Below are 23,278 nucleotides of genomic sequence, written 5' to 3' on the forward strand. Positions count from 1 at the left end.
CTCAGTATGACTCATGCAAATAAACAATTCTCATAGCTACAAACCTTTAACAAGAAAATAAAATTTATTTATTAAATTGAAGAAGGGGAGCTGAAAGAAAATTAACCATAAAAATCACAATTTTATACAAACACACTTTTGATAACTTTTATAAGTATTTTTTCAGGTTGAAATACTTACTGGGCCTCGAGCTCTCCTTCGTCTTTTCCATTCTTGCATTAAAGTTGAGGTATTTTCTGATTTCATAGCTAGTTCAATTTTGGAAACAGCTCCTGCGTCATCCCCACTGATACCTTGGGCTTCAAGAGATTCCAGATGGACCTGTTATGAAGTATTTGAGAAACATTGTCAAAAAAATCCACTTATTCTTTTCTTGTTGTAGAAAGTTGTCATACCATTGCTGACCAGTGTGTATACACATGGCAGTGGTAGTAATGGTGGTAGTAGTAGTAGTAGTAGTAGTTGTTTGAGATGGTGGTAGTGGTGCAATTGAAATTTTTGTGTTTATACCATTCCTCACAAACTTTCTCAATAAACATAAAATTCTGTATATGGTAATTTGAGTCACAAACATAATTTGTCTGACAGAAATAAAAAACCTTTTGGGTTGGGAAAGTGAATTGTGAAAGAGGACTTTGACATCTTCTTCCTCAAAGAGTCAGACACATCAAATCTGTCGTACTACAAGAATGATCTTTTAGATCCTAGACTTGTGAAATCAAACTGGGACTTTCATGTAGGAATCTGTTTCAGACACTTACACTCCAATATAACTGAAACTGCTGTTCTAAGTCAGGCTTGACAGCTTTTTGGCAAGCATTCAAGACAGAGTTGCGTGGTCTGTCTCCCTCTTTGGCAAGAACTTGTACAACTTCAGCTGGCAGATTGACAAACCTGATGGGAAAAGACAAAGAAAACTTTTGATGTCGAAGGTCAAGACAGTTTCATCCTACAAGTCATGTGACTGAATTGCTATGACAACAGTTTACTGTCTATGTTGTGGTTATGTAGTATTTTCTAACACATACCAATCTTCACACTATGCATGAAAAATATGCATTCCAGTTTTAGTTAGGGTTGTTGATACGGCACAGGTCTAAATACAAGTACTGTAAAAGAACTGTGAATAAGTTCTAGTTTGTCTCTTCTTGTTCACAGTCAGACTATGCCACAGTGAATCTGTCTCAGTTTTACACAGATTGTTGATTCAGCATTCATTTTTTGACCACACACATTAACAATGTCTCTTAATGTTTACATTGTACAACCAGAACACAGATGATACTCTCCAGACTCACAATGTTTTCTAATATTGCATGCATTTCATCAAGGAACTCTGAATATCTTGAGGGAGGAGAATATGTTTGTTCCCCTACAAAGTGAAACCATGCATATGGTCTTTGGTACACTGTACGATACGTAATGTTGCTACGCTCTCACTGGCCTGCTTGATGCCTGAGGGTGCCCTGTCATGACGTACCTTACAGACCAGGTCTATGAAGTCACAAATCGATGTCCTTACACAATATTGCTATAGACATACATGTAGCATAAACATAGGCAAAACTCCATTTGAATCACAAACATTCCCGTTCTAAAAACTGTATGGATAACAGAAATAACTGTACATTATCAATTTTTGAGTCAGAATGGCTTACTTTTTTGAAGTCTGAGTAAAATATGCTGCCACTATGTGCTTCAGTTGGGCCTGTTTCTTTTCTATGTGAGCCTCTGGTAACCTTTGATATGTTTCAATGTCTAGATACATATTTAAACTATTCAGGTATTCTTTTTCCTCATCATCAGATAAAAACTTCTTGAAGGAATTCATTAATCTGGAAGAGAAATGACATTAAATAATTACAAAAAAACTTTCACTAAATTATTTACTTTTCATTTGAAAAATTCACTCAAAAAAATTACAGGTACTGCAGTCAAAATGGAATTCAAAGTTGACTTTTGTGATAAGTTTTTATTTTGAAATTGTGACTTACGTTCTATTTCTATAAGTTGAAGAGAATGAAATAGGTTCATCTTTTTTGTCTTCTTTCTTCTTCTCTTCACTCTTTTGTTCCTTCTTGTCACCCTCTCCACTTTCCTCACCAGGTGTTTTGATTGTCACCTGTCCCCCACCCTTCTTTCCCCCCATTTTACCCCCTTTCTTCATCTTTTTCAGCAGCTTTTTTCTGGCGACAGCTTGCTGCTTTTTCCTCTTCTCTTTTTCCTGTTTTTTCTTCATTAATTCTGGGCTTCTGATGGCATTGATTTTTTCAGCATCCTCCAGTGATTTCAGTAGTCGTTGTTGTCTTTGAGACTCAGTAGATCCTGGGCAGCTATGTCAAGAAAAAAATTAATGTATTGGATTAACATCAAGTTCAAGTTGACAACTATGGAGTAGTAGTATCATGCATGCTTGAGGATTGTTTTTTGAAACAAAGATTTGACAGTTGTTGAATAGTTATTAACACGTAGAATCATTTATCGTTTTATTTGCCTATTTCTTTTTTCATTTTATTTTTATACAAATAGAGTTTCATGAGTGTTGTGATTTGTTGAAATTGATGTTCTTCTTTATCCAATCAAAACTGAACACCAGGTATACGATGTAAAGACTAATTTCATCAGAATTTTGCCTGGGTGCACTACAATATGTTCAAAATGAAGGTTGTCGAACTCTGCTTGTGTTCACTATTTTGTCAGTTGGCCAAAGAACTGTTTACAAGAACACCTGGTACAGATCAGTTTATATGCAGATGAGTTGTTCTCAAGCATAACTGCATGATACTGCTATGGACATCACTTATCCAATCATACGCTTCAATAGTTAAATGATGCAAATGAAGAATTTATTAAAATCTCTGATTGGCTTACTTGTCAGGGGGGGGAAACTGGATAGATATTACAGTTTAACCTAGGATGACTTTTGAAATAGAATATATGGAGCTGAGATAGTTTAGAAGGAGAAGAAATACTTGGTTTTAGTAGAACAGGGCATGACATCATGCAGGTTTTACAACATGCCATGCACGGTTCAACATCGTGCACTTGTACAGAAATTAAATAAACAAGTGTGTTTACAACTACAAAACAAAACAAGATGCAAATACACATACATGCAGAATTCATTCCAAAATATCCGTACATGCAGCAAGCATTCACAGTGAAATTTACAACTTACTTTCTCTAGATTAACATTACTTATAATGTGGTCATGAATATTCATATTTGGTATCACATGACTAAATCATGAATATTCATGTTTTGTTTATTAGTGTGTTTGTTTGTTTGTTTGTTTGTTGGTTGGTTGATATGTTTACCTGTACTCATCATCAATTGGTGGTAGACAACTGCTTGGAATAAAGAAGTGCAGCACAATGGGAAAAGCAGAAGATAAAATAGTGCATATAAAGTTAGTCAAAAAAAGAGCCAAAAAATAACCAATATTCAAGTCCCAAAACCTGAAACTAAGTATTGTATAGCATTAAAAATGCACACATGAAATAAAAAATAAAAAACCCACACCACAACCAGAAAATCCCAGCTTTTTTTAAAAGTAAAATTGGTGATTGCATCTTTCAAAATAGTTTTTCTTCCTTTTAAGCATTTTCATGGATTGAATGTATTTGTGCAAACAAGCAAACCTCACCAACACTAAAACTCAAAAAAAAGTATTAATACAAAAAGAACAGAGAAACTTTGAATTTTAATAAGAAATAAGTTGTGAGTAGAAGTGTAGTGATATGTGTACATTATGAGTAACAGTGTGTGATATGTTTATCTTGCATTGTGACAGTGTGTGATATGCTATCTTGCATTGTGAGTGTGTGATATGCTATCTTGCATTGTGACAGTGTATGATATGTTATCTTGCATTGTGAAATTGTGAACATTACCAGTGACTTGTAAGTATCACACTGTTATTACTACAGAATAGGACCAGACCCTCCTCTTTGAAAGAACTATGCACCTAAGGGACATGTCTTTAGAAAAATCGCAAGACTTTACAGAACTCTTTGTGAAGTACCACAAGACAATTTGGGAAAATTTACAACATGGAAGCTTATCTGGGACACCTTGACACATGAAAGCTTTGATGAGAAACTATGTCAGATGCAAGCTTGTATAGGAAACTTGCCATATGAATTTCAATGTGAGACTTTGCCATATGTCATAGGAAACCTTGGTTGAGAAACTTTGTCACATGATATTGAGTAGGAAAAATTTGCCATAGGCAAGCTTGTCATTGAAAGTTTATGAAATAAGTTTGTGTGAAAATATTGAAGAGATACAATGCATCCTCATATGGTTTCCATGGAAACAATCAATTTCTATTATATGTAAAGGAAACACACTGGCTATTTTGAATCCAAATGATATACACAATGGGACAATTTTGTCCTCTACATTCACAATCAACCTTGTGGAAGTTGTGACGTGGATTTATTTTCAGGATTTTCCACAGAAAAGGGGTGAATTTTTCCTGATGCAAAGTATCATCAACTGATTAACCTAAAGGTTTGACTGTGGAGGTGCATCCCATTACTCATGGAGACATCAAAACACAGCTAGAGTACAGTGTTTACATTTCATGTTATCTTATTTTATTTTATATTATTTTTTTTAATTAATATATTTTTATTAGTTTAACTGGTGGTATCAATAATATATATTTTTTTAAATTATCATTATCGTTATCATTTAGTGTTCATTTCCTATATTGACAGCATTTTTATTGGCCTGCATATTAAAATGAATTATTGGCACACCGAAACTGACACAGCAAAATGTTTAGTAGTATCAATAAAAGGCAACACTTGTTACAACAATGTTACAACTGTTATGGAACACTGAAAACAAAATGTAATAGGATTAGTTAGTCACGTTATCATCACATCAACTCGTGGCGATCAGTCCTGTGTCTGTTTTTTTTTACCTCAATTCAGTGGCAGGAAACTTAAATGTCACTTTTCTATCCATATTGATGGTCGTGAATAAAGAGACATGAAAAATCAGTCATGAAATGAACCTTGAAATATACAACATGCAATTTACAATCCATGTAATGAGAATTACTTATATCACCATCTCAATGAAAATGTACATCCAATGAAATATACATGGGTGTGAAATGAATGATCACTAAACCAATAACTTCCTTACGCAAGAAAAAACCCTTCACCAATAGATAAAACATTTACAGTGAAATTTGTTTATATCAGAAAATAATGTTATGATTGTTGATGTTACTTCATGATATAATATATACACTATGTAAAACTGAGATGATGCAACACTTGTTGAAGAACTTTATCACCCAACAACATGATGTAAATATTTGTTGAAATAAGACTTTTTATTACCCTATGAAATATATTTGATGAAATATGAACTCATATCACCAGAAATGATGTAACATTTGATGAAATATGAATTTATATCACCCTATGAAATGATGCAATGTTTGATGAAATAAGAACTTTTATCACCCTACAAAACAATGTAATATTTGATGAAATAAGTATTTTTATTACCCTAACAGATTCTAAGTATGTACACAGATTGAGTTGAATGGCCCTACAAACAACTTTAAAAAGTTCAAGTTACTCTGTTTGTATATATTGCTATACTTACCGTCTCACCCAGGGTTTTCTAGCTGCTTTTCTCTTACTAGAATCTGGTGGTGGAGTAGGACTGGGGGAGAATATCATGTCATCAGGTCTGGCACGACATCTACAATTCAAAATATTGAAACATTAAAAAACTGTTTTTAGCATTAAAGAAAAGTGATAGCATTTGTCTGATTCTAACTTTAAAGATGAAAAATCATTTGCGATTATAGGAATATTTTTGTTCAACTTTTCTCTCACAGTAAGAAATGTTAATCACATGTCAGATCATGTGACTGTCACATGACATAAGTGAGAAGGAGTCAGCAACAGATTGAGTGTTCAGTATATACCTATAAATACTACAGAAATGACAAAAATAACATATATTTCAAAACTTTCCTTAAATTAATACAGCAAAGGATAAGTTTAAAATTCAGTTTAAAATTAAAGATACACCACACCTACAAATGTACTTTCCAACAGACTATAAACATTGTATAAATAAATTACTTACTCTAGAAATGTTCTAAGATCATATTTGAGATATCTCAGCCATTCTCGTTGTAGCATTTTCACTGTATGATCTTTGGCACCATCAAAGACAACAGCCTCAACAAAGTCCTTGGTTGTTAGTAATTTATGGTGAATGTTGTCACGGTCATATGGACTTAGTCCTGTAAATGTAGAAACAACGTGATGTTACTTCAATTTTGTGTAACAGCATAGGAGGAAACATCAGCTGTTCATTTAATATCATTCTCACATAACAATCAAATGATAAATTTTGGAGATATAATAAAATTTTTAGGAACTAATAGTTCTGTCTGTTATCATTTTCCTGATGAGATATGTCCAAAGAGTGTGATGAAATCTCCCATTTCTTATAGATAGATTGTTATAGATAGATTCTTTATAATTTGAACAAATCTGCCATTTCTCTGGGTTCCTTGAAACCATGTGTTTTGATTCTGGGTACCTTGAAACAGATATGATAGCTTCAATCCTTCAAACAAATCCTAACTTCCTTACATGTAAAACCATACTCATTACAAATACAATTCTCTTTAGAAGGAGCCTAAGCCTTGAAATTATCACGTGTACTAGAAGGCAATACGCTTTTGCATGTTCCTCAAATATTGGACCTTATCTTTCTGCTTTGACCAACTGAGAAGTGCTACAGATAATTCTGTGAATTAGTCACTATTGAACTTGAAATAACAATCTTACCTATATCCCATACACAACCCAGTGATATATACTTATTAAAGATAGTCCAGGCTTGGCCCATTCTCAGCAACCTATCAGCTGACCTATCATCACCTTGTCCATAGTCCGTCACATCTTGCCAGAACAGGAAGTTGGATAAATAGCGATTATCTTCCTGACTATAAATAGCAAAGTAAGAAAGGATTATTAATAATTTGATATTTATCTGTTTAAAGTAATCAGAGACAATGAAATATATGACATACGTGATCGTTGTGTAAATTTTCAACCTTAGAGTTTTATTGGGGAATTGTTGTGTGATTGAGATCTTTAAAACAGAATTCCAAAACAGAAGGGACAAGAATCATGTTATATGTAGGTGTACAAAGTACCTATTATATTGATCTTTGAGGATTGAGACATTATCGGTTCAAAATTTGTTAAGACTTATTTTAACATCCTTATTCTGTTGCCATCACGATCATGTCTTTATTAAGGACATTCCTAAAATGACAACTCTAAAACACGGTGATGTAGAAAATGAGATATCCAGACTATCGTCAATCCCTCATATCAGGGACATAGAGGCTGTTGTCATATCACATGATTTCCTTTGTAAAAACTTACATAATAAATCCAAACTGAGTGTACCTTTCTAGATATCTTTGAAACGGTCCACCTGCATCCTTATCATTCATAATACCTTCCCTAAATCTGACAGTATACGGTCTCTCATCTTTAGGTGTAGGAACTGTAAATTTGCCTGGTCTAATCTCTTCCTCCATTTTATGGCCACCTGAAACTACGGCATCCCAGCTGTAATTATTCTGTGCTAGTCGTACGCAAGACTCCGGTCGTACTGGAAGTGAGTTGACCAATGAAATCGATGGTAAGAAATTGAAATTGGAATATTTCTTGTCATCTTCAAGTTCTTGTTCAGGTTCAGGAACTTCTGGAATTGGCATTAAACTAGTAAAGGAAAACAGAATGACATTATTACGTAAATTTTACAGTTGGTAATTTTTTGGATCATACTTAGATCTCCCAATTTTGAATGATTTTCGGTACAATTTATTTGATAATACAAGGGGCTTCAATCACATTTCCACTGTCAGTAACCTTACATTTGGAATAAACTATGTATTTGTTGACTAAATTTGGGTATTTTCAAGGACACTACTGGGAAATAGTAAAACTGATTATATCAGGTGAAAGTTGAGTTTTCATGGAGACATTTCCATACTAAAGTTACTGTGTCAGTTAAGAGAATTGTAAGCGTATACAAATGAAGTCCGATTGTAGATGTTTTGTGGAAGTTTCCTATATTTACACACATTTCATTTAACTGACATTCACGATAAAGACATTTACAAATATAAAAAAAAAAGTTTTGGAAAATATGTTGATTTTTGTAATCTTTTTTTTCTTTTCATGAAAATAAAAATAGTTTCATACCATGACCACATTTGCACTTTGTCAACATAACCTGAAGTGTCACACAATAATTACTTTTGCATTCTGAACTTGACACTTACTCAAATTCTCCTTGCCTCTCTTGATGTATAAGAAACCTAGGCACCCAGTAGGTCCTCATTCGCCTGAGGATATCGTACTGAGTTTTTGTAAATACAGTTTCACTTAAACCTTCATTCTCCTGGGCTTGTTTGATGTGGTCTTTGGCATCCTCTGATAACTTAAATTTGTATCTATCCTGAATATCTCTGTGGGGGAAAGAAAGGACAAAACTGATTGAAGGAGCATTTATATGTTCTTTGAATCAGGTTACCACACTGTTAGTCCTCATATGATAGAATGGTTTAGTTGAAAAATGCAATGCTTGAATCTTTTCTAATGAACAGCGCCCCCAGTGGCAATTATCAGGTATTTGCAGGAGGTTTTTTTATGAAACAGTGCCCGCCAGTGTTGCAAGGCCAAAAGTTCATAGTATACTAACTGGAATACTGTTTCCATTATTTTATCATATGAATTTGGTTGTGTATTTTAGAATAATATCCATAAAGCATACTTGAAATAATGAGGTTTCCATCTATACTAGTAAATGTGTTACAAAACACCATTATCATTGCAAAAAAATCCAATTAAAAATCTATAATCTCTCAATGTACAACTGATTTGATGTGAAATAAACAAAGGCAATAATATTCATATTTTTGTAAAAATGTGTAAATTCTATAATAAGTACAGGTAGTATTTTTGCTTATAGTTTGTTACATCACTTATATGTAAATAGCATTTCTATAACCACTTTCTGAATATGTGACTAACTTACCGAAATAATCTATTCCTTTGAAGTTTGGACTGAAGGGTATCGATCGCTCTGACATTGTCGCAGTAATGTTCACAATCTAACCAAAAATTCAACATGTCCATTCCTATGGTACTGTATAAAAATTCTTTGAATGAATCCATCCCAATTATCTGTGGGTGTGATTGAAAGGAACAAGTTGTACAATGTTAATCTTCATACATTCTATAAACTAGTGGTTACTGGATATTTAAAATTTGCTTACATCATTGCAAAAACCCAGTCAAAAAACAAGTGGCATAAGGGAACTTTAATAATTATACAGTACTTTTGTTAAGGTTTTGGACAATTGGTGATGATCAAATGAGGGGTGGGGGGGGGGGGGGTGAGAGGGGGGGGGAGGAGAGGAACAAATATTCATTCCAACCAAATACTCAAAATCATTTCCAGTGTGGAACCAATATATCACAAAATGACTTGGAAACTCGGGTAGATTTTATCTCCATGGAACAGAGACACAGTGCCTTGATGACACAAAGTGGTATTATCCCATAAAGGCTGCTAGACAAAGACAACTATAAGAGAATAATATTTATATCAAATTTCATGTACACACACTTTATGAAATTCTACACAAGAATAGGATAATGTAATATTTTAATGTACAGTCTCAAATGTTTACAGACCTAATGATATGGATATTTTGTTATGATGAAGGACAATAGATATTGAAACTAAATATTTTGTATTCAAAACATGGCTGACCTTTCAGTGACATACACATGAGCAGATATGAAAAACAATAAGTTGTATGTAAATGTGTAAAATATAATAATTTCGAAATCAGGATTGGAAAAATAAGATTGACTGCAGTGATTGTGATCTAAAATAAATCTATGATTTGTTGGAAAATATCAGAAAAACACGAATTTGTTGACATGAATTTGGTGTAAATATGCTGGGTACTGAAAATGTTAATACTTAAAAGTGTTGTGTAGAAAAACTACTTTAGGTTTGAATGAGACAGTATTATGTACTGACAGGTCACTCAAGTCTGTCATGTATTACAAAAGAGTCTCTATCAAAAGTTAGACCTATTTGGTAGAATAACAAATACTCCACAGAGTCTCAAATGCACTTAGCTTTTAACTGAAAATATATATATACCCTGAAGGCTTTCAATTTGAGTACAGTAAAAGATCTGATCAGCACAAGCAAGGTTCAAAGTACACAGCCTGGTTTGAAGCACAACATACAGAATAGACTGTAGAGTAGCTATAGAAACTCTATTGTCCATGCACAGGTTTGGTTGCTCACTTTCACAAGAATGTGATATTGGAGTATTTTTCAATGGACTAAAAACTAGTGAAAAATAGCGAATTGCTAAAGCTACTAGGACTTTCACTGTATACTTACTGATCCAAGCAGTTCTTCTTTCAGTTGTTGAAACGTTCTTTTATGCCTAGTTTCTATTTCTCTGAGATCAGCCTCAGTCTGTACATCACTGATATATTCATCTGGATCATCAAATTCTACAAAACTAGGTGCTACTTCCATGTCACCAAAGACTTGATCTCGTAGTTCACTGTTTATTGGATACTCTGGGTCTAGTATTTCATTTGGCAAGTCAACCCTAACAATGAAATAATGAAGTAGAGGAATTAGAGAGAGAGAAACTTACAAGTTTAGTTAGTTAGTAGTATTTTAGTATCTTTACAAGCAGTGTTTAGTTTTTCAGTTGAAAATATTAACAGTGCAAGAAATTCATTTGTACAAATATATCATTATACTTTTGTTTCAATTTTAAAATGTTGATTAATTATATTTTCTAAAATCAATCATAAATTATTAATGTTTAATCTTCTATTAAAATTCCAGGTTATTATGATAAATTTATTATTGCCTTTTAGACATAATCTAATCATTTTTCATAGTTCACATTTATTATTTATCACAATACATTATTTCATTACCTATGTGTTTATCATAATTATGATACAGAAAGTTGACAGAATCGATTTCCACACATTACATTACTGAATAGACCTTTATAAAGAGTGCCCTCTTGTGTTGATACAGCCTAAGAAGAGTACTGAATAGACATTTATAAAGAAGAGTGCCCTCTTGTGTTCATACAGCCTAAGAAGAGTACTGAATAGACCTTTATAAAGAGTGCCCTCTTGTGTTCATACAGCCTAAGAAGAGTACTGAATTGACCTTTATAAAGAAGAGTGCCCTCTTGTGTAACTAAAGAGACATAGTTGGAAGGCAAGTTACTGTAGATTAGGACTGCACTACATGTAAGATTAGAGAAACACAGTTATAACACATGCAGACCCAAATATACACCCACTTACTACTTACTAGTTTGATCTTCAAACCCTTTACTTATTGACCCATGACCTCAGTGAGGTCAAAGGTTACATGAAGTACAAATCCAACATATTATATATCATGATATAGATAACAAGATTGTGTTTGAAATCTTATCTTACCTGGCAACTATTGGTGGTAAAATAATCCTTTACAAATTGAAAGTAAGACATGCGGAAAAAGTGATAAAAATGCAGCATTTGTCAGTTAACAATGCAGTGAAAGGGATGTGCATATTAATGCCAAAACTACTGGTTCACAAATGTAAATGCTCAAGCATAGTGTACATTAATTGCAGGGCTCATCATTCATATAATTGTTAGGCAAAAAAACACATGCAAAAATAAACACATTAACAAACTCAACGATACAAAAATACATGCTTATTGTTAACATGTTACCATGACGCTATATACCCTATACAATGCACACAATTTGAACTGTGTGATGATTTAACTTTAATAGGTTCTAGATATGTTATTAATTATGCAAACTTTAATATGATCGCCATGACGATTGTCTAAGATTCCACAATTTAACGATGAAGTTTTTTAACACATTGCAAAATGTTACTAGTTTATTTTTCTGTATCGTTACCTATGTTGCTATGAAGACTGTAACCATGGTGACATATTTCATGTAAGCTAATGTACTAAAAATCTTGGTTCATTACTTGTTCATTATCATGTGCTTTTAAATTCATCCAAATTACTGTGACATTGTGTTGTGCAAGGTCTGGCAATTATAACAAAAGAATGAAAACATTGCGAAATCAAATAAAAGAGATAGTTTCTTAAAAATGCTTACTCCACATTTTTCTTGACTTCACCATCACTTTGTTTGGCTGATGATGGATTACTAGCTGGATCATCAACTTGTGGAACTCGTATCAATGCCTGTTTTCTTGTGGAAGATCTGGAGTTGGGTGGCTTTAGTGAACTCTTTTTACCTGTTTTAGAGATAATTAACAAATACAAAATATTTACATCTTGATTTCAAATCAACATGGCTGCCTAATTGTGAACATCAGAAAACATAAAGTGCTAATCTTAAATTAATTACATAAATACATGTAACATGGTCAAAATAGTCTGAATTTACCTGAGGTAGTTTCCGTAGTAAACTGAGTTCCTTCCCTAGTTTGTTGCTCTGCTCCTGTTGTTCCTACCCCTGAATCTGTCATTGGCATCCATGTCCCTTCCGTAGCGGATGGAATGGGATCATCCAAAGCTTCATCTGGAGTATGGGCAGCAGATCCAGATTTGGCACGACGAGATTCTCCAGTACTTGTATAATGTCCGGATGAAGAATTATATGATGCATTATTAGCAGTGATATGTTTACCTAAAAAACAATAAGGCCCATGACAGCTAGTAAATATTTATATATTTATGGTTTGACAACAACATCTGAAAGAATTTCAAAGGAGTGCAGGACACTGGCAATAACTTATTTATTTAAAGTGGCCATATGGATGAGGATTGGGTATTTATTATTTTGGATTTTTAATTTATAAATCAATTATATCATGGCTTCCTACGTGTAAAATCAATATGAAACAACATATCCCAAATACTTGGTTATAACTCAATAAATTGCAAAAGATTGATAAATATGTGTAAAATCTTTGTTATTGTTCGTACAATAACAAACTTTTTACACACTTTTGAGCTTTTTGCACTGAATTGAGCTACAAACACAGACTTAGTCTATGTTGTTTCACATTGATTTTTCAAATAGGAAGCCATGATAAAATTGTTTTGTAAATTAAAAATTAAAAATAAATACCCAATCCTCATCCATATGGCCACTTTTAATAGATATTTATTTATTCATTCTATTTTTTTATTTTGAAAACAGCCAACAAGTCTAATCCTCCAACTGGTAGAACTAAAACTTTCTGTAGTGCCGGATCGTATACTTACTTAGGCCAACATTAGGTGGCACACTCTGAGCACGGCTTCCTGGCCTCAGATAACGTCCCAATAGAGCACTACGGCTGACATCCCGTGTCCATGGCATGGACGCCTCTGAATCGCCATCATCATACGTTGTACTCCTTGCATGACTGTTACCCAGACTGGAAGTTGCATAGCTTGTCGTCTGCCTACTGTAACCATGGATACTATGAGAACTTTGCCGACTTGCACTTCTTTCTTCTAATGCACGGATGAGTAGTTTGCACAATTTGTATTCTAAAAATAATTTAGTTCTGTGGAGAAAAAAATAAGAATATAATATTTATCTACTTGAGATGTTATAATCAAATGCACATACCAAATCAAGAATAAACTACAGAGTTATAACTAGAAATAGAATAACCTTAAATAAAGACAATTGTCAAAATTATCTTCAGGGATAAGCAAATGGTCATTTTTTAATTTTTAAACATATTTTAATAACATCACTATACATAAGGTGTACATTATATTTTCTCACGCAACAGCTCAACAGATTCATTTGTGAATGTTAAAAGCTAGTCAGAGAGTTAGCCTAGAGCTGAGATTTGTTTACACCATTTTAAATAGTTTTCTTTTTTTTTGCACTATGACAAGGAAAATTTGCTAATAAATTACGATAGGAAATTAAGAATAGTTTTGTCACATTTTTACTTTTACTTTCAATGATGCTTTCTTGCCTGTAGCTCGTCTACAAGTTGTAACAATGGGCTGTTGCAGTACAACAATGGATTTTATAGGTCAGAGGTCATACAGTATAACAAGGCACTTTAGGTCAAAGGTTAATTAGCAAATTCCATTAGCCAACTCAACCATGTGATTACTGTACCCTAAAAAGCTTTCTGTTGTGCTTCATGAATACTAATGAGTTTGACAGGGTAATGAAGCAACTATTTTGTAATGAGACAATTACACAAATGAATCACCAGACTACAGGCTAATTAAATGTTAGACACAGTGTGAGACACCACCCCATTTCATTACATTTTCCAGCAAATTTTCACTTTCAAATCAAGCAACTCAAAATTACTTTAAGGTTAATCTAATTTGCTGTGTTCAGCATGTTTGCCCAATTTCTTTCTAGAAAAGAACAGAACTTATTACCCTCCAAGGTAAACAAAATATAAGCTGGCCTATTTTACAGTTACAGAAATAGGTCTATAGATATCTAGTCATTTAGCCACTTTGGGCCTGAAAGTTGTTTAGCTGTTGTATTCAGCTGTATTCGAATTTAAACATATTTCTTTGAATGAGTGAATTTTTGACTGGAAAAAAATCATGAATTAAACACCACATAGGAAAATAATTGATGTATATTATTAATATCTCATCCACCTTCTGTGAAAACAAAACTTCATAAAAAGTTTTTGTAGGAAATTTTCATTACCTAAGAAATAATGGCAGTCTATCCTTCTTGGCCCATTCTATAATCCTTTCTCGTTCTTCTTCAGATGGCGCAAACTGTGCAGGTGGAGGGTCACCACATTCTGATGCTGTGGGTGCTGGAGGGTTTTCAACTTCTTGAAATGTACCAGTTAGTCGGTTATAGTACAATGGCTGTGGAAAAGCCTACAAATCAAAAAGAAGCCATTTTGTACATCGTCAAATCTATGCCAAACCATAGCTCCTCAAATAACATGCAAGTCTCTGGTTCACACTGTGATATATAAAATAATTATTGACATTGTTAGATCCTATATAATGCATGCTTCTTGACTATATAATTATCACTTTCATAATATTCATATTCTGTACTACATTGTAGTCATGTAGTTATCGGTTTTCTAGTAAATTTTCTTGGCTCTCCCATATTTGTCTACCTTTTTGGCTGGATCGTCTGAAGAACACACGGCCAATAAATATATAATTTATGTATACCAGAATCCATGTTAGGGCTCAAATACAAAAAATTCACTTGGTCAAAGGTCAAAGTGCATTTTGGGTACTTCACTAAAGAAAGCCAGGACTTGGATGTGTTATACATGATGATGCAGGACTATAACACTGAGACTGAAGTAGTATTGACACACAAATAGAAATCAATGTAAAAACACATTTAGCTGTGCCAGGTTGATAAAATGGCTTTATCCAACACAACATATTATAATCATTATAAATGGGTCCATTATGTGCTACAGGTGTGTCACCTTTTACTAGTCAAAAAGCAAGGTGACACCATTTATAATCATTATATGGTACAATTTGTCCCAATAATGGATACTATTACAATAATAACCCATGTCTGTTTCAATACATTTCACTAATTAAAAATATGATACCAATATTTGCCTCTCCCTTGGTCCCACAAACTGTAGTAGAAATTTCAAAGCAGACGTACACGGTGCATTTGCTGTAAAAAATATCTCTTTCCCCTATTTCAGTAATACGTACCACACAAGTAGATCATTATGCATTCAATAACAAAACACGTTGCTATCCAAATAAAAATCTACACTCTTAATACAATTCCCTTAAACTGCGTCTAGAGAAGTATTTCACAAAAAGATATCAACTGTAAGCTGAAGTAGAAGTATTTCACAGCTAATGGCCTATTTTATTTTATCTGAGTACCTGCCTCTCTCTTTTCATACCTTTTGTTACACCAGGCTCACAAATCAATACTCTCTGTATAGCTAGACTGTTCAGTCACCACCTCTACCTACCAACGCAGACACCTACTTTTAATGTGTTACTAAATTTGTTCTCTCTAAAATGTAAATCACACACATTTTATTTGTTTTAGGATTTATGGTTATATGGCTAAACTTCTCAGACTGCTCTACATAAAACTTTAAGGTCACGACATCAGAAGCCTTGTTGTCATGACAACCAAACTATCAACAAACAGACTGTAGGTCCAAATGACCCTTAAATGACAGCTAAAGGCTTGTCTGTAATTCTAAAGGCAAATTTGGATTCTGACTGGCATTTACTTGAATTGTTGGTTGTTCTGTTGTAGGCAATCTTTTACACCTCTCTGGACATGTTTGCTATTGTTGGTTCTGTTGGCTATGTGAATACTCAGCTTGTGTTTACATTGGTACAATGAGTTTACTTTCTGTGGTGTGGCTGGGGGGCAAATAAGACATTGTGATTTCGGACAACAAATAGCCCAATCATTCCATAATAAGTATGCACATACACATACATCAGATCAGAACACAACAGAACACCACTAAAACAAACTTAGCAAACTGGATGTTTTCTCTGCTATAATTAATTTCCTTGGCAACGTTTCAGCTCACCCATAAGATTTAATCACAAGCTCCAATACAACTATTAAAGTGCAACATTTGTGACAGAATTGATGCTCAACTTATACTTGGAGAAACCTGTGATGACATCAAGCTTCAGGTATACCTGTGTTATAGATTTCCAGTCACGAGTTGTTTATGTAAAATGTCACACATCATAGAGTTCTGATAATATATTCACAACAAACTGAGGAGTAACAAACATTGCCTATAACTGACAAAAGCACTGTGTGTGGGTAGCATGACATGGTCCCATGCGAGTAGTCAACAATAGCAATATATATTATTAGTCCATACAAAATGACCACTGGCAGATACAAAACAGGAAGGTTATCATGAATATAACATTCAGCATTGTTACAAGGTTTATACATAGCGACCTTGACTTTAAAGAGGTCATTACACCTGGTTTGAAGAATTCACCGTTTTTATATATGGTATTCAGTTTTTTTGTCTATACACTTGTTGACAGGCAAGGCATAGTGGACTCTGCATAACCGTTCTGGTATATCCCTAGTGGGTATAAAAGACAACATCCTGCCAAGTCAACCACAATCCTAACACAGGTTAAATTTTCTAGAGCTGTTTTATAAAAATAACATCACAAAAAGTTGTTTAGCTAGTGCCTAGAGTTGTTTTTACTAGAGCTATTTCATTGTATCAAATAACAGTCTTTTATATTCGTTCTGCTCCATTTTTTTTTTCAAATAATGGTTATTTCTTTTCTAGAGCAGTTCTATTGAAAATCACCCTATGTAGAATACAATGAGTTTGGTACCTGTAATAAGTGACACTGTCAAATTCTGTAAATATTTGTGAATCTTCACATAGTGAACATTGAATATATTGTTTTCTAAGTTTCAAAATATTCAGTATTCACTCTTTAAAGCGTCATAAAATGGTCAAGATTTTTTTAATATAAAACCTTGTATTTCAAGCTGTTATTTTACATCTTTGGGTCTTAGACGACAGCAAACCTTCAAATGTTCTTACCCATTTTTTTTTTCAATATACCACTTATTTGTAGCGAAAAGTTTGTTGTATCTAGTGTCTACTAAACTTAACAATTCAATACATATACTTTATTTAGAGAAAAATAGTTATATTTCACAACCAAGGTAATTTTTCATACCAGAGAACGTTGACGTTTCGACTACCATCGGCAGCCATCTTCAGAACTGTTTGCCTCGTAGTGGTATCGGATATACTTTATTTAGTTTTATAATAGGAAAGAACCATACCAGATACGTAGGTACTACAAAACCTTGAAATGAGATATCAAAAGTTGTACTTACTGGGAGTTGTAGAAAGGCATTAAAATAATCCAGGAAAAGATCATCGTAGGCCAACAAAGCTTCAAAGTTGTCCTCTGTCACTTCAATGGCTGAAATAAATAACAAAAAAAAACACACTTTCTTTTACCAAAGGGAAATAAACATGAATAAACTTTTTGTTGATATCTCTAAGCTTTGTAAGAATTTTATAGGTATTCTTGAAATAAATTCTGTATGTTTCATAGATTCTCCTGCATGTTTCAAGGATTTCCCCTGTATATCTGAGAGATTCCACCTGCATGTTTCAAGGATTTCCCCTGTATATCTGAGAAATTCCACCGGCATAGTTCAGCAATTTCTCTTTGATGTCGAACTCAAAATGTCTTATAAAAATTTCCACTAATCTCCAGATCTCTTTTTTGTAAAAGATGTTGTGAACATAAATAAACATATCAAAATGAAATTATATTGATAAATAAAAAGAGTAAAAATATTTAAGGTGAACAAAAATTGATCACAAGTAATATTTAACATATCAACTAAAAATAAAACAATTAGATAAAGAAGTATTTTAATTTGAAATTAGTTGCGTCATAAAGCTGTCAAACACATTGTCTATTTTACTTTGTCATTCTAAAAGCTCCACTATAGGAGAAGAGTGAATCAATCCTGATAATAAACATTCACTCTTCAGATCAAATCAATCAATAACACTAAACACAACCATTTATGACTTCTTTTCAGCTATCCAAACTAGTCTCATATTAAATTGAGAATTTTTTCCATCTCAACAATCTGACGACTTAATTTCCCTTTCTTACTACGAAGCAATTCAAAATTATTTACACAAGAATTTCTTTAAACTCCAAATTTTCAATTCTTCTTATCCCAAAATTTAAATTTCCATTCCTTTTTCACCAACGTTTTATCAGAGTAAGGATATTGATACTACTGAGCAGATGTTACCATGGTAACTTATTGATCTAACAGTCAAGAAACACACTTTCATCACTGTAGCTTAGCAACAATTACGTCAATATCCTTTCCCTTAAGGTGATAACGTTTAAAAAATATAGTAGACCACATATTGTCAGGGAGAATTCAGTCTTTGAATTTCAATATACAGATACACACTAAGAGGAAATGCCTGAAGCTAAGGAAATGATAAGAAGGTTTTGCTCTTATAATGGATTAGATTGGTGGATGTAAATTACAGAAGACAACGACTGAATCCACATACAGACATGAAATATAGAATATAGTGTATTGACAGACATCAGGTGACTCTGTCTGAATCTATGTATCTATCTGTACAAATAGTAACCACTGATTGTTTGTTGTAAAACCTGTCTGTCTAAAACATTGGGTTTCTGTCTGTGCCTTATACTCCTACATATTTCAGACACTGTCATGCTACACTACATTAAAACATAATGGTTATCCAACACATATCTGGATGAAGTCCTTTTTGTTTGTTGACAAATGCAGTGTGTTGTTGCATCATCATCATCATCATCATCATCATTATATTCTAAGTTCTGAGCACCTCCTTAACTTTTAATTTATACAAGATACCACAGATCACTTGCGGAAAAAAGTCTTTTGTAAATCATGTAAATTTCTGCTCAGAAATAAAGTTTTCTGTCTGCGTCCCTAGATACTGTCTAGTTTTTCATATAGGGGAACCGTGAGGTATGTGTATATGTGAATATTGGACAACTGCTGCAGTGACTTTAGGTCACCATTTTTGGCTGAATGGCAAATACTCCTAATATCCAAATCTGTATAATACAAATACATTAACTATATAATTTCAAAGAATCAAAGTCTTTTCAAAAATAGTGTGAAACACAAACAAACAAACATATTTTAAGGCTAAATTAAGTTAAAATTGATGTGACTTAATTTATATAAGGATTTGATATTTTACTTCAGAATCAATACATTTTCCTTAGGTTGCAACTTCCAACTTTTCTATATGAATCTGTTTGTGCAATTTTTGATAGAATTACGTAGTTTTTAAACCCTCCATACACATATTTTATATCAGTGAAAAAATAAGGTGAAACATTTTCAGCATAGTGTATTTTCTACATGTATGTATAGAACATGTCTTTCTCCTCCATAAAGTATCACTACCAGTTATAAAGATGTCAAAACTAATACATAATACTAATTATCTAATCCATGGCACAGTTTGAACAATTCTTGTTGTAATTCGTTGACCAAGGATTAAGAAATAGCGCAGTGCATAGCAACAGTAGCAAACCTTGCCACAAACATACCAACGTTACTTTGCGCACAATGTATTTCAAAAGTTGAGAGAACTTCAACAAAATCTCTAACTATATGACAGATGGTCAGCTTTGCAGGGATTGTCAGCGTAAATTTACAAATACTAACATAGGTCATGTTTTGTCTATTGATGCAACATTCTGGTGATCTCGAACACATTTCAACAAACTGACCAACAAACCAACTTCAATTTGATAATTTCTTATAAGTTGACAAAGTGCCATTTTGAATGATAGATGGTCTCCCACATACAGGTTCATATATACACTCCACTTGACATTAATTTCACAACTACAACTGTGTTTGTATAAAGTGAACTATGCTCCTATGGCACAGAATACTGTATGTTCCAAGTAGCTTATCATGAATAACAATTTTTGTTTGTCTCATCATGCCTACATGTACAATTGGCAAAACAGCAATAGTGACATTTTCAGAATCTGTATCTTATAAATACAATTTTAACTGTAAATGACTTCCTGAAATGAACTTCTCTGTATATTAAACTGACAGGTATAACTATCTCATTCTCAAAATCATGAAGTGTAGTATTTGCTAACTAAAGCCTCCCGTGGAATCCAACAGGTAGAATAATAAACCACCATAATTTCCACGTTAAAATCAGAAAACAGGATGAGACTTTAGGTAATCTTACTTTCCCAGCTGATATAAGTATCATAGTCTTCACAAAGAACCAGTTCTGCTATTTCAAACTGGTATATCTCATACCACACCATGGTGTTTTAGACCACACCGAGGAAGACAGACAACAAAAGTTGATGTCTATGGTAACTGGTCAAGTGTCAAGAACTACATTTTGGGGTTGTACTTTAGCCTTTTTATGCCTTGTTGTGCCACTAATCGATAATTTATACCTTGGTGACACCCCTTGCAAACAACAATCTTATTCAAATACCATACATACTTGTATAATATGTTACGATTCCATCTTTTCTCACGACTCTCCTGGTTTTGGACGAAGTAAGACGTAGTAACTGTCGTTCATGATACGGGATATCGGTGGTAGATTTGTCAAACTTCATCTCCGTTAAATAAAAAGGCTTCCAGTTAGTTCAAAACATACAGCAGTTCAAACCCACAACAATTCAAAACACATAGCAGTCAGCCAATCTTCTGTCAGCAACCAGGTTGTAGATTCCATCACAAAACATGTGATAGTTACGATGCCGTTTTCACACATCAAACATCGCTAAAGGTGCAGAAACTCAGCTACTTTGACAATGAGTTCTATGTTTACATGGTGGCTAGGAGTTCGACCTAATCAATAAACTGACTGCCTTATCAGTTATTTTTACCCCAATAAAATAAAGGTGCTGCTTTCCAGCAAGACAAATGAGTATAATAGAATTACTATTTAACCATGTATATTTGTACTGGCCAATGACAGGGGTCTTTTTTTACCTGTTGTCGGCATGAACAATAATGTTGGTATGGTATTTGCACTTGTTTATATTCAACACACATACATTACATAAAAGTTTAGCAGTTCAAACCTGCCAGGTGGAAACTGTTTGATGACATGAGCCTAGACTTTGTACAGCAAATAAATGTTTAACAAATACAGCTCTTATACTGTGACAGTAGGTAACTTTCCTGACCATTTAATGGTATTACAATTTACTAATACTAAGCCATCAGACTTGGCTTTCTGACTTGACAATGTCACATGTCGACTACCAGAAAAGTATCAGCCATGAAGCTAAGTCCCTGGGCTAGCTAATACTGTATTTGGGGAAACAAAGAAAAAGTTCAGTTTCCATAAAACAGTTATTATGGATTGGTGAAGCTATCATTTTTCAGGGTGTTTCAGTTTAACTTTTTAAATTTTTTTTTTAGATGTATGCCACAGGTTATCTATTTCTTTGGAATGGTCATAATGAAATTATTATCCTTTCATCCCAATTGTTTACAGTGTGGAGAAAGCCAAAATCATATGCCAATGTTTTCCAGGGTGAAAAAATCAATCCCTGAGACGATATGCATATTTTTTTGCTTATATGTCTTTTTGCTAATAGTAAGTACTATACAATTATAAAAATATGAATAATTATGGAAATAAATATAAATTATTTACAACTGTTGATAAGGATAAAAAAATGAAAATCAAACAATGCATGGTATAATACCAATCAAAAATCTTGGGTAAACTTCCACTTTTTCATTTCTTGTTTGTTGACAATACTATGTCAGGTAGTTGTCTAAATAGTAGATTATAGATGTACATGTACTTAGTAAAAGCTTCTATGGTAATAGGATTAAAACATTCTGTAGGAAAACAAGTCAGTTGAATCCATTATGTCACAGTGTTTTGTTGAAAAGGATGTAAGTAGGTGAATCTACATGAGTTCTCTAATCTCTTGTACCAGGGTTTACTTCTAAGTTTTGGTTAATTTAACAAATTATATAAGAAGATTACACTACATGCATATTCTTCATCAAAGCTTTATGGTGATCAATTTTCTCTTTAGGTTTTTACCCTCCCCTCCCCTCCCCTCCTTCTCCCCACGTCATACTTGAGATGTTTGATTTAGTTAGACAGTGGACAGTTACATGTTCATTATTTTCACACCTTTCAGTGTTGAAGCTTTCAGGTGCCAAAACTTGTTTACCCCTTCAGTTTATTCATCAACTCCACTATTTGATGACTCAGCATTAATTTGTCATTTTAGTGTGAACACTGTTGAGGGATGAGAGCGATTTTTTCTAAACATGGTTGCTTCTGAATACCAAAGCAAAGAAGAAAACTTATGTACATGTACACTACCTGATTCCCCGTAACTAACCATTACATGCATTAAATGTATTTGTTGATCAAACAAGGTTTTATAAGAACACACAATAAACAAATTGTGAAATCATAGTCTTTGTTGATCCGATATATTTAGGCTGTTATGATTTATATTACTGTGTTTTAATTTGATTTAATTTAATTTAATTTAATTTAATTTATTTTGAATCTTTGGTTGACTGTATAAGTTTGTATAATTTCTAGCAAGATTTTGACACAGTTATGATAGTTATC

The 23,278-nt window shown here is 33.3% G+C and overlaps 1 protein-coding gene across 5 annotated transcripts in view; it reads right to left on the reverse strand.

Moving 5' to 3' along the window:
* The window catches only part of LOC144451207 (uncharacterized), a 36,060-nt gene that overhangs the window by 8,691 nt on the left and 4,091 nt on the right, over positions 1-23,278 (reverse strand). For 2 of the 5 annotated variants that reach the window (XM_078142038.1, XM_078142010.1), the window contains exons 2-19: positions 17,962-18,050; positions 14,800-14,981; positions 13,380-13,666; positions 12,556-12,798; positions 12,262-12,403; positions 10,498-10,714; positions 9,106-9,254; positions 8,351-8,536; positions 7,467-7,784; positions 6,837-6,994; positions 6,124-6,283; positions 5,632-5,730; positions 4,934-4,969; positions 3,318-3,347; positions 1,995-2,333; positions 1,659-1,835; positions 762-894; positions 181-321 (exon numbers count right to left, since the gene is read on the reverse strand). In XM_078142038.1, the coding sequence (XP_077998164.1) occupies positions 181-321; positions 762-894; positions 1,659-1,835; positions 1,995-2,333; positions 3,318-3,347; positions 4,934-4,969; positions 5,632-5,730; positions 6,124-6,283; positions 6,837-6,994; positions 7,467-7,784; positions 8,351-8,536; positions 9,106-9,254; positions 10,498-10,714; positions 12,262-12,403; positions 12,556-12,798; positions 13,380-13,666; positions 14,800-14,981; positions 17,962-18,050 (3,086 nt within the window). The remainder of the gene's footprint in view (positions 1-180; positions 322-761; positions 895-1,658; positions 1,836-1,994; positions 2,334-3,317; positions 3,348-4,933; positions 4,970-5,631; positions 5,731-6,123; positions 6,284-6,836; positions 6,995-7,466; positions 7,785-8,350; positions 8,537-9,105; positions 9,255-10,497; positions 10,715-12,261; positions 12,404-12,555; positions 12,799-13,379; positions 13,667-14,799; positions 14,982-17,961; positions 18,051-23,278) is intronic. The other 3 variants (XM_078142024.1, XM_078142018.1, XM_078142031.1) reach the window with 3 other exon arrangements.

This window comes from Glandiceps talaboti, chromosome 2 (assembly GCF_964340395.1).
Source record: "Glandiceps talaboti chromosome 2, keGlaTala1.1, whole genome shotgun sequence".
Lineage (NCBI taxonomy): Eukaryota > Metazoa > Hemichordata > Enteropneusta > Spengelidae > Glandiceps > Glandiceps talaboti.